This window comes from Epinephelus moara, chromosome 7, assembly GCF_006386435.1.
Source record: "Epinephelus moara isolate mb chromosome 7, YSFRI_EMoa_1.0, whole genome shotgun sequence".
NCBI classification, from domain to species: Eukaryota; Metazoa; Chordata; class Actinopteri; order Perciformes; family Serranidae; genus Epinephelus; species Epinephelus moara.
In genome coordinates, this window is record NC_065512.1 from 23,627,039 (window position 1) to 23,638,000 (window position 10,962).

General features: G+C 41.4%; 2 protein-coding genes across 3 annotated transcripts; one reads left to right on the forward strand and one right to left on the reverse strand.

Annotated features, from left to right (window-relative positions):
- The first annotated feature begins 157 nt into the window (after nucleotides 1–157).
- On the forward strand, nucleotides 158–3,681 carry LOC126393162 (zinc finger protein 45). Its single transcript, XM_050049085.1, has 2 exons — nucleotides 158–525; nucleotides 2,024–3,681. The coding sequence occupies exon 2, from the start codon at nucleotides 2,082–2,084 to the stop codon at nucleotides 3,108–3,110; it is 1,029 nt and encodes a 342-aa protein (XP_049905042.1). The 5' UTR covers nucleotides 158–525; nucleotides 2,024–2,081; the 3' UTR covers nucleotides 3,111–3,681.
- Nucleotides 3,288–10,694, reverse strand: prmt2 (protein arginine methyltransferase 2). 2 transcript variants are annotated; one of them, XM_050049083.1, is made up of 9 exons: nucleotides 10,460–10,694; nucleotides 10,168–10,374; nucleotides 8,578–8,739; nucleotides 7,493–7,657; nucleotides 6,373–6,548; nucleotides 4,982–5,111; nucleotides 4,747–4,883; nucleotides 4,288–4,462; nucleotides 3,288–4,086 (listed from the first exon to the last, which is right to left on the reverse strand). In XM_050049083.1, exons 1-9 carry the CDS (start codon nucleotides 10,544–10,546, stop codon nucleotides 4,054–4,056), a joined length of 1,272 nt encoding a protein of 423 aa, XP_049905040.1. In that variant the 5' UTR covers nucleotides 10,547–10,694; the 3' UTR covers nucleotides 3,288–4,053. The 2 variants fall into 2 exon arrangements, 1 of the variants encoding a protein (XP_049905040.1); XR_007570238.1 differs by lacking the exon at nucleotides 3,288–4,086 and having other exon boundaries at nucleotides 4,325–4,462; nucleotides 4,618–4,883.
- Between the last annotated feature and the right edge of the window lie 268 nt (nucleotides 10,695–10,962).

Here is a 10,962-nt window from a genome sequence, read left to right on the forward strand (position 1 = left end):
CTCATGTCCATGTCTTTCGTTTTCCCCTGGAGTAATATTTTGTATGAAACGAAACTTAGCAGGGCGGCAACAATCACAGATCACACACCCTTCGTCTTGATTCACCAATGAAACGAAACTGTGCAGAGAGGCGAAGAGGTCATCATGTACATGGTGCATACAGCTCATCACCAGTAAAAACCATGGCCGGCATAGTGTTATATGTTTCTGCATTACTAAAGCACTGTTATGCAGGGAAGGATTCATGCTGAGCTTAGTTCTGCTGCTGTTTCCCCTCGTCAGTTTAGTTCCTGTACTGCCTCTCCCACATTATCAGACAGTTACTCCGCCACTCGCTAGATGATGCTGCAGCCTCCGTGTCCGGTCAAACCGAGCTGCTGCTGCTGCTGCTGCAGGAAAACGTAGGAGCTGAAATGCGATCTCCCCCCTCCGCTGCTAATCTGTCTGTGTTAATGAGATGTTTAACTGCCTTCACAAGACAATCACTCTCAACACATGCATGTTTCCATAGGAAGAATGAACGCGGTATGTAAAATCTTTTGTTCATGTGTTATTCCTCAGAGCGAGTCGGCTCATTGTTGAGGGCGAAGGCCTGCACCAGATCTGCTGTCAACTCAGCCAGTGTATTTCTGGTTTCACATTTGCATGTCAGTTATTTGGCCAGGTCATCGATCCGATGATCAGATTTGTACTGTCGTGCACAAAACTACAGCGCGGCGTCAGGGACGGGGAAGTGATAAAAAATATAATCTGTGATTTAGCCTTTGTTTTCAGCTGGTAATAAAGCTGACACGGGCATGCTTTGTGTAATACACCCTCGGCTACACCGCTGTAAAGCATAATAAACATGGGCGGGTGATGAGACAACAGAAGCCAGGGCACAGATATGCAAAGGGCCCCACCACCTCCCCATAAACAGGAGCAAGACACAAACTTTGTGGTGAATTGCACCTCTTTGTGGTCATGTTGTGTCCAATAGTGGGTGTTTTGTGTCTTTTTGTAGTTGTTTTCTGGTTGTTTTGTACATTTTGGTAGTTATTTTACCTTTCCTGTGTTTATTTTGTGTCTTTTTGTAGTGTTGTGGGTCTCTTTTGTGTCTAATATTGTGTTTTTGGTCATTTTGCATCACCTTGTAGTGATTTTGTGTCTCCTTGTTGTTGTTTCCTGTCTCTGTGGTTCTTTTGTCGGTTTGTGAAGTTAATTTGTGTCCGTTTGCGGTTCATTTGCATCTCTTTGTGGTCTATTTGTGTCTTTTTGTAGTCGTTAGGGTGTCTTTGAGGAAACTGTGTGTCTTGTTGAGGTACTTTTGTGTCTTATCTGGACGTTTTGTAGTCATTTTGTGTCTCTGTGGTGTTTTTGTTAGTTTGTGTTGTTAATTTGTGTGTCTTTGCAGTTCATTTGCATCTCTTTGTGTTTGTTTTTGTGTCTTTTTGTCGTCGTTGGGTGTCTTTGAAGAAATTGCGTGTCTTGTTGAGGTAATTTTGTGTCTTTCCTGGTCATTTTGTGTTGCTTTGTAGTCATTGTGTGTCAACTTATGGTGTCTGTAGTCGTTTTTGTACATTTTTGTAGTTATTTTGTGTCTCATGGTTGTTTTAGTGTTTTGGGTCTCTTTCAGTCTAATTTAGTTGTTTTTGGCATTTTGTTTCACTTTGTGCTAATTTTGTGTCTCCTTTAAGTTGTTTTGTATGTTTGTGTAGTTAATTTGTGTTTCTTTGCATCTCTTTGTGGTCATTTTGTTTCACCTTGTGGTTGTTTTGTGTTTTTTTTTGTAGTTGTTTGGGTCTCTTTGAGGACATTTTGTGTCTTATATAGGTAATTTTGTCCTTTTTGGTCATTTTGCTTATTTTTGTATCTCTTTGTAGTTTCTTTGTGGTCATTATGTATTTCTTTGTGGTCATTTTGAGGCTCTTCCTTATAAATATGAGTGCAATTTTGCAGGTGAAGGCCAGGGAAGCCCCTTGACCTGTACCTGGTTGGTCCATTTAGTAATCCATCCATAATAACACATGTTTGTTACTTTCAGATGTCCCTGTGATGTGTCAAAGAATGAAGATCCTCCCACTCTGGTTTTAGACCGCACCATGTTGGATAAAGCCAGTGATAAAGACCAACAGACTGAGCATTGCTCAGACTGTGGATGCAGGCTATCAGAGCCGGACTCTGATTCAACCAACACTTCAGCCACTCCTAAACAGCAGCGTGTGCAAAAAGCAGTCAGTCCTTCCAAATGCTCATCCTGCCAGGCAGGCAGCAGTCTCCCTAACGGGCGACGTCCACACCGCCGCCTCCGCCTGGACCCTCACAGCTGTGGCCTGTGCTCCAAAACCTTCATCTCCTCCGCCCACCTGAACCTTCACCTCGCCTCTCACAACAAGGAGAGGAAGTTCAGATGTAGCACCTGTGGCAAGTACTTCCACCAGTCCTCCCACCTGATGGCGCACAAGATAATCCACAGCGGGGACAGGCCATTTAAATGCCCAGATTGTGGTAAGACCTTCGGCCGCGCCTCCCATCTGAAGACCCACCGTCGGCTCCACACAGGCGAGAAGCCCTTCAAGTGCACCTACTGTGACAAGTCGTTCACACAGAAGGCTGGACTCCTGGCACATGTTCGTCTACACACAGGGGAGCGGCAATACAAGTGTGAGCAGTGCGGTGAGGGTTTTCGCTCTTTGGCACTCCTGCTCTCTCACAAGGCTGCGGAGGCATCTGGGCAGGCCAAACCAGTGTCACCGCCTGCACTCAACCAGCCTCAGAAGACACAGAGTACCCTGGAGGATCTGAAATGTGGCGTCTGCTGCCGCACCTTTGTACGATCATCATACATCAGGCTGCACATACGCCTCAAAAAAGGACAGCGGCCATATCACTGCAAAGTGTGCAACAAGACCTTTGTCAAGCTGGATACGTTTGTGAACCACTGTGATAAACACCTAAGACAGAAAAGGGATAAAAGTGTGGTAAAGGTGGTTAAAGACAAAGTTGTTAAACCTCCCCTGTTTGTCCCACTCTCCAGGCCTCCTTCTCCTGAACCCTCACCCACTCAGCCGTCATCCACAGAGGTCAACACACGCTCCAGAGCAAAAGCAAAGACTAAGACGGAGCCATGACCAAGAGAAGTGCATCCACCAAGAAAAAAATGCCCTTAAACTAATAAATGTGCCAGGGCACATAGCAGTAACAAATGCACAACAGGAGTGTCATGTCGATGTAATTTTTAAAAAAAAAATCCCAAACCAACACAACTAATGAAAAATTACATTTTAACAAATGATCAGAGAAAGGGATAAAGAGCAAAGTTGTAGTTTAATAACTCCAAAAATGCTGTTATGCATTTCATATCAAGATGACTTTACTAATTGTACAGTTATTTTATTTGGAATAATTAATTTTATTGTGAATAATTGTCTTTGTAGGTACCACAATGTTGTTGTTTTTTATGCCTATGAGGCTAATTAACAATCGTAATAATATTTTAAGTGGCGTACATTGTTCACTCTAATCTGTAAATATAGAAAAAGGTATATCTCTAATCATGATAATTCATGGTTGTTTTCTTAAACCCATACAAGCCTGTTGGCATGTATAGCACTTAATACAATCAATGTAAATGAAATGCCTATTGTAAAACAATATGCATATAGGGTAAAAAAAACCAACATAAAAGCAAAGTGTGGAGTAGTGAGCCATTTCTTTTTGTTGCACATTGAGACCACAAATACTGTTCAAAACAATTTGTTGTTTCAGTCATCAGCTGTTGTCTTCTATAAAACCTGTTAATTCACTTAGCATTCAAGTTCAAGTCACAGCAGTGCTCCATAGTTCATCATTATCATGTAACTTCTTCTGCCCTTAAAACCATAGTTCACACTGTGCTGTATCACCTGGGCCTGTACTTACAAGGCTTAAGTAGGACTACATGTCCTGTCAGATGAGCCTCCTTATGACTCTCACTTTATTCCAGGTCAGCAGCAGCTCACAGCTGACCCTAAACTCAGCAGAAGATGTATTAGACTGTTTTCCTGTGAATCTCCAATGCTGACGGAGAATCTGTCACCTCCACATGGGGAAACTCTTTGTCCCAACCTGTGGACAGAGAAAAAAAAACACATTTAAGGACATAATTTATAAGTTAAAAGTCAAGTTAGGACTGGGAATCAAATTGCATGAGTGTCACTAATGTAACCACAATGCTGTAAAACAGAAGAAAACAATCCACCGCCACTTTAAGGACATATATCAATGAATTAGATAAGAAGAGTACAAAGTTTAGGATAAAACGTTTGCCTGGCATTTGTCTGTTTCCCCTGTGCTGCTGTTAATGCTCCAGTGCAGGGTAACGGTCATGTGGCGTCTCCAGACGGGGTTCCTGCGCAGGAGAATGCTTCCACTGATGGAGTCTCCAGTATACACACTAAGTGGCCTGTCCAGCATGAACAGAGTCTGCTTCCAGTGTGTTGGCCTGCAGAGAAAAGGGGTCTACTTAGCACTGTCATGCAGTTTTGACTCTTTTTAAGACACTAATATTCAAGTGAATAAAATATAGTGCAGCCTGTAACAAAGGTATACACAGAGGTTGATTTTAAAGTCCAAAGTATTTGTATGTTTGCCACTCACAAATTTTGATGATCTGAATTGTCAGTATGGGCTGTTAAAATTGCTGCAAGAGCTCATGAGCACTGATGTTATTGAATAAACTATCCTTTCTTGTGCTGCACAACAGAGTGAGCGTTTTTGCGGTTTTACTCAGAGAAAGGTCCGGTGTTAAGCTCCACTGTTGCGCCTCCTGTCTCCAGGCTCTCGAAATGAACAGTGAACCAGGCGGTGAATCCATGGAAAACACCAGACTTCTCCACACAATAATGAAACTGACCCTTTATTTCCTGAGAAATGAAACACACGGCCCTCTGGGATGAAAACTGCAACTTGTGTGGGGTGGTGCAATTGATGATAAAAAGGAACACACACAGACACACAGTACCTCCAGATCTTTGACCTGCAGAGTGTACATGTCAAGGCACAGGACATCACAGGGAGTGGCGAGGCAGTCATCGGGCTCAACCAGGTGGCTGAACTTGGGCTTGGTGAAGAACTCCTGCTGAGCCAAAGGCCTGCAGAGATGAAATGTTATCAAGCACCGTGGGGAAATGAGGTTGCTGCCACAGATAATACACTGAACAAACATTTAAATGCAACACTTTGGGGTTTGCGCCCATTTTCACAGGTTATGTCAGAGATCTAAGACTTTTTTATGCACATAAAGGACTTATTTCTCTCAAGCCTTGGTTGCAAATTAGACTGGATAGTGAGACTTGGACAATACTGATGTTTTGATAGGGTTTTGCTGTAGTTAAACATGATTGTCTTCATGTATTACAGGTCACACTGCATTACCTATTGATTTACAAATGATCATTTTGTGGGTGAAGTGTTCCTTTAACTGACCTGGGATTACTGTTCTTGTCTTTCTTGTATTGTTCCATTAGTGTTTTAACATTTGTCTTGCATTAAAGGAAAAAAAAAATATATATATATTCTTTCGCTGTATTATGACCACTGTTCCTCTACTAATGCAGCTTTCCTGTGTAGTACATGCTGCATGTTGCACAACTCTTCTCCAGTCCACCATGCTTCGTTCACCAAATGTTTTTTGCCCTCAGTGGCTCAGTTCCTGAGGCTGTTTCCGGTGTCAACCCCCTCCCACTTCCTGATGATGCCTTTCTGGTAACCTTAGATATAGTGTCTCTCTACACTAACATACCCCATAAAGGGACTGAAAACCTTGAATGATTTCCTGTGGGATAGAGGGAGTAAATTCCTCTGGAATGAGCACCACCTTCTGGTGACTCAAAAAAGGGGGGCTTGCTGACCCAATGTGTTTCTTACATAATATGACAAAGTTTCAGAAGGTATTGAAGACATTCTCATAAAACGATGGCGCATATTACAAAAAGACGAACTGATGAAAAATCTTCACACTGAAAAACCCACAGTAACATTCAACCAATTCATGTACATTCTGAATATGTCCTCTCAAAACAAAAAACCTTTACAAACCATTATCACACTGATCCCTGGTGGAAACTATACATGCAGGGCTTCTGTGCAATGTAACACAACTAGGAAAAGTTGGTTCAGCCACCCACATACAGGTAAACAATATGCAAATCAGATATCTGGCATCACTACCTGGCACAACAGATTGTTATATTAAATGCTTCAACTTTCACCTCTGAGATCAAGATCTTTAACATGTCTACTGAGAATGAAATGCAACACAGTGACCTTATTAATTGTAGAAAATCTGAGTACAAAAAAATATAAGTAAGTCAGGGTGATGTTCAGTGAGAACAGCTGACTAATGGCCCTTACTGAAGAGGAGTGAAGTCCAGACCATAGGGTTGCTCCCAGAAGGCCATCTTCTCTGCATAATAGCTGTTGGCCTGACATGGCACCAAGGTGAGGGCCGCAGATGAGGGCCACATCACGCCGCCTTCCTTAAGCCAACGGTCCCTGGCCAGCAGGACTGACTCCACCATGAACTCAAACTAGACCAGAGGAAGGAGAGAAAGAAACATGATCGATTGCATTGCATAGCACCTTTATACAGATAAGTGCGTGTTAAAGTGTTCCACAGATGACTGACAAGCCGGTAATAAGATGGAACAAGTGTCAAAATAAAAGCAACAAAACAGGCAAAAACAACAAAAACATGTAGGATAATAAAAAAGATAAACATGTTATAAAATTGTTTTAAAAGCTACACAATGACAGTAACTAGAAAAAAATGATTATAAAGTAAAAAAAGATTAAAAATGATGACAATAAAATTGAATTTTCAATAAAAGCTAGACTAAAAACTACATAAAATATATTAAAAAGACAAAATAAAGACAAATAAAATCTATAAGAGGGGTATAAAAATATAATAATATTAATAGTACTAAAAAAATAAAATTTTACAACATAAACACAATAATGTAGCTGAATAAAAATAATGTAAATAACGTCTATAAACCATTCTTAATCAAAAGCCTGAGTGAATGGGTATATTTTATTGTTATGTTTAAAAGATTTTAACACTTCCAGCGGCTCTCATGTCCTCAGCCAGACTGTCCCAATGGCTTTGAGCATAACAGCTAAAAGCTGGCTCACCAAAGACTGCAGTTCTGCACTTTGGAACAACCAACAGACTCCTGCCAGAGGACCTGAGGCGCCGTACTGGTTTATACCCTGTAAGCATTTCAGATGTACTATATGTCGGGGCAAGACCATAAAGTGCTTTAAACAAATGCAATAACTTTAAAATCAATATAAAAACCAACAGGCAACCAATGTCTGGACTTGTGGTATATTCAAACTCTGAATGAGACTCAGAATGGAAGTGCATGACGGGGGTCCAATGAAACTCTAATAGCATGGAGATAAAGCAAAGTAGAACACATCCTCTCACAGTAACTTGTATTGTTAGTAATGGCAGTGGCGTTATTACCAGCAGGCAGTTTCCCATCCACTCTGACACCAGGATGTCCACCTGCTCGGGTAGTTCAATCTCCTCAGCTCGTCCCTGGAGCACCGTGACCACCTCCTCGCAGCCATTCTGCTTCACCAGCTGTCTGGTGTACTCGGCCATGGAGCTTGCCTCCACAGCATACACCTAAAGAACCACAGAGAGACTTCGACACTGCATGCTGGTTATGCCATGTAGCAGCACTCCTTGTCCAGCAGGTGGGAGTATAGGTACACCAATATTTTATATACAGAGCACCTGTGAGTAATGAGCAGTCTGGTACATTACACAGAGACTGCTCATATTTCAGGCTATTTTTCTTGTGAGTTTTGTGTCATTTGAGATGAACTCAGAGCTTTAAACTACATTTTTGTGTAAAAAAATATATAATATGTAAATTTCTGTTATAATTGTGTGTTACTTTATGCAAATGTGGTCTAATTTCAAAAACATTTTGGGGCTAAAAATACCAAAAATTGGAAATAGATGACTGTTTTCCCAGATGGGCTGACAAATTGTTGATACTTAAAAGGAAAATTCTCCCAATTTTACACATCAAAGTCTGTTTACAGGTCATAGGGAGTGATACTGCATCCATGAAAAATGTTGTGTAACTTGCTACATTAGCTCCTACTAGCATAACACACCCAAATCTCAACTGATGGAAGACTTGTTGCATTGTTAATTAAGAAGGTGTGGAATAAAAAAAACAAAAAAACAGTATCTCTGGTTCAGCTGCATTGCTATAAAAATTCTTTATTTGCTTACACCCCTATATATGAATATGTACATCAATCATTAACAATAAATGAGGAAGCAGGTACTTAAAAAATGATCCACGCTTAATTTTTGTAACATAAAAGTTTGCATGATAGCCTCAGCAAACTTTTTAATTGTTTATTTTCCCTACATAAATCATATTTATTCAGCTTTGTTTAACTTCATATTTTTTCCTCAGGTCATCTGTGGGAGCTGCCCCACTGGTGTATACCCTGTAGACGGCATAACCAGCAACCTGAGCCTCAGTGTTTCAGTGACTTACCCTGCAGCCATACTGTTGCCATTACCTCTGAGGGCTGTGCCAGCTGAGCGCAGAACAGGCTGATGATGCCAGTCCCGCAGCCGAGGTCCATCACCACCTTATTCCTTAGAGAGGCGCTGTTGCCGAGAATAACCTGCCGGTACGCCTCAGTGCGGCTCTTATCTGACAGCATCTCCAAGTGAAGCCTCTGTGGGATTAAAAAAAGGAAGCGAGAATAAAACAGAGTAACTAATATGACTCTTTGATAAGTATCTCAGTGCAACATGTGACAAGTCATGACACGTGGTGTAGTCAAGATGATACTGGCAGGTTTGCATGTTATTTTACAAAGATCCACAGTGTTCTATATTAATTTAAGACAGCATAACGGAATAAATTATATTGCAAATGCAGACATTATCAAATAATCCAATTAAACTCAACTGCAATAAACTATACACTCAGCAACAACCAATCACATAACTATGTCTGTGCCCAGTTTGCCTTAAATTGACAAAGACTGTGTGATGAAAAGTGGCGTTATTAAGTAAAATGATAATTGAGAAAGATGCTGTTGTGACATCGAAACGGACATAAGTTTCATGGTTCCATTGAATCATTTTGTGTATTTTTCAAACGGATATTTATTCAATAATGTCTTGTTTGTTCAATACTGAACACTTTGGCTCTCCGTAGTTTGCCAATTAAAGACCCAGTGTGTAGGATTTAGGGAGCTATATAGGCAGAAATGGGATATAACATCTGTATATAATCACCCGAAACTAAGAATAGCTGTGTTTTCATTACTGTTCTTTCTACAGTAACCCAGAACGGACAAACCAAACACCAGATCTAGATAGGACCAAGTGTATTTTCACGTCCGCCACCGCACTTCTCCTACACACTCTGCACATGGGAGAAGTTTCAGTTAGTTGCACTGCTAGACGCCACTAAATCCTACACACTACACCTTTAACACAATAGCACAATAGCTGACAATTAGTATTCAAAGCTTGCCTTATTTTTTGTGTGTTTAATTTCCTGCCTTCCAGACAGCCATTGTTTTAAAATTACTTCAGCAGAGGATGACAATCACTGCAGAGACCTCAGAACTTAATTGAAAGGTATCCATCACCACTTCTGCCTCAGGAAGAGTAGTGGTTGCCAAGGTAACAACTAATTGGGATCCAAATTAACAATTAACAATTTCCTTGCTGTAACAAGAGCAGGGCCTTTTTTGATTTGTTTTCTATGAAATGCTGACCTGAAGATGTTTGAAAGTCAATAGGTAAACAGCAGCCTTTTACACTTAATTAGCATAGATATATTATGGGTTTGATTCTGCAACATGTCTCGTCAATGTATTGCATTTCTGCAGCTCTCTGTGATCTCCAAGTTGTCCTTAAACACACCACCACAGATTACAATACTAGGATAACAATTGCGTCCAAAGAAAATATGTTTACTGTGATGGATTCATCTCAAGTAAGGCCAATGCACTTTAATGTTTATTAACCACCATCCTGAAATGCATGACTGTGTGAGTGGCAGGAAATCAGTCTAAAGTCAACATATTCAGCTTGTAGATGAGCAGGCTGTGACGCCTTTAACAGTGTGACCCCTTCAGGTTTCTAACCAGTGTCCCATAACTGCCAAAGTACTCTTCATCTTGCCATGGGTCCTCCAGGGAGGTGTCCTCCTCCTCCTCCTCCTCCTCCTCCTCCTCCTCCTGGCGCAGGTAGCTGGCAGGGACATAACCTATGACCCCACGGAGCTCTGCCCACCACCACTCTGATGAAGGCTTGGCGTGCACGCGCAGTCTGTCACCTCTGCTGAAACTAAGCTGCGGGACAAAAACACCACAGTTGAACCTTTTCAGTGTAGGTGTGCCGTTACCAGGCTGCCAGGCGTCTGTGTGGGTCTCTAACCTGGTCGCTGCCACTTCCAGTGAAACTAGACAGGGCAACATACTCTTCAACCGATGCATCATCCTCATCCTCTCTCTCTGTCTGCATGTCTGACGGTTGTTTCGACTCGCCCACTGTTTGCTTCTCTGTACGACACAAATTAAAGCTTTTCACTGGATAACACGGTGTCTTTGTATGAAAAGAAAAACGGTGTACTACTGTGAAACGAGCGGTAAAGTCATCATCACAACACTAGCGTGGAACAACTTCCTGTTCTGACGTCACGTTAAGTTACCGAGCGTTCACGTGCTGTGGTAAATATCACAATTATACATCGAGTGTGAATGAAGGCTCCACAAAAACATGATCCGCTACTTTGACCGCGACCATGTAAGCGTGTCAACAATTCTGGCAATTTAAGAATTGCATTACATAGCACATGTTTGGCATGCCACGTAAATTCTTTTATTATATTCGTCTTAATATTCGTTGTTTTTATTTTTGTATGAGTCGTGCATAGTTCG

Coding starts and splice junctions, on each gene's coding strand:
- LOC126393162 (XM_050049085.1), top strand. CDS start 2,082: ATGTTGGATAAAGCCAGTGATAAAGACCAACAGACTGAGCATTGCTCA.
- prmt2 (XM_050049083.1), bottom strand. CDS start 10,546: ATGCAGACAGAGAGAGAGGATGAGGATGATGCATCGGTTGAAGAGTAT. Junction 10,375..10,459: donor CTGGAAGTGGCAGCGACCAG/GTTAGAGACCCA, acceptor TTTGTCCCGCAG/CTTAGTTTCAGCAGAGGTGA. Junction 5,112..6,372: donor CTGGACTTCACTCCTCTTCA/GTAAGGGCCATT, acceptor TCATCTCTGCAG/GCCTTTGGCTCAGCAGGAGT.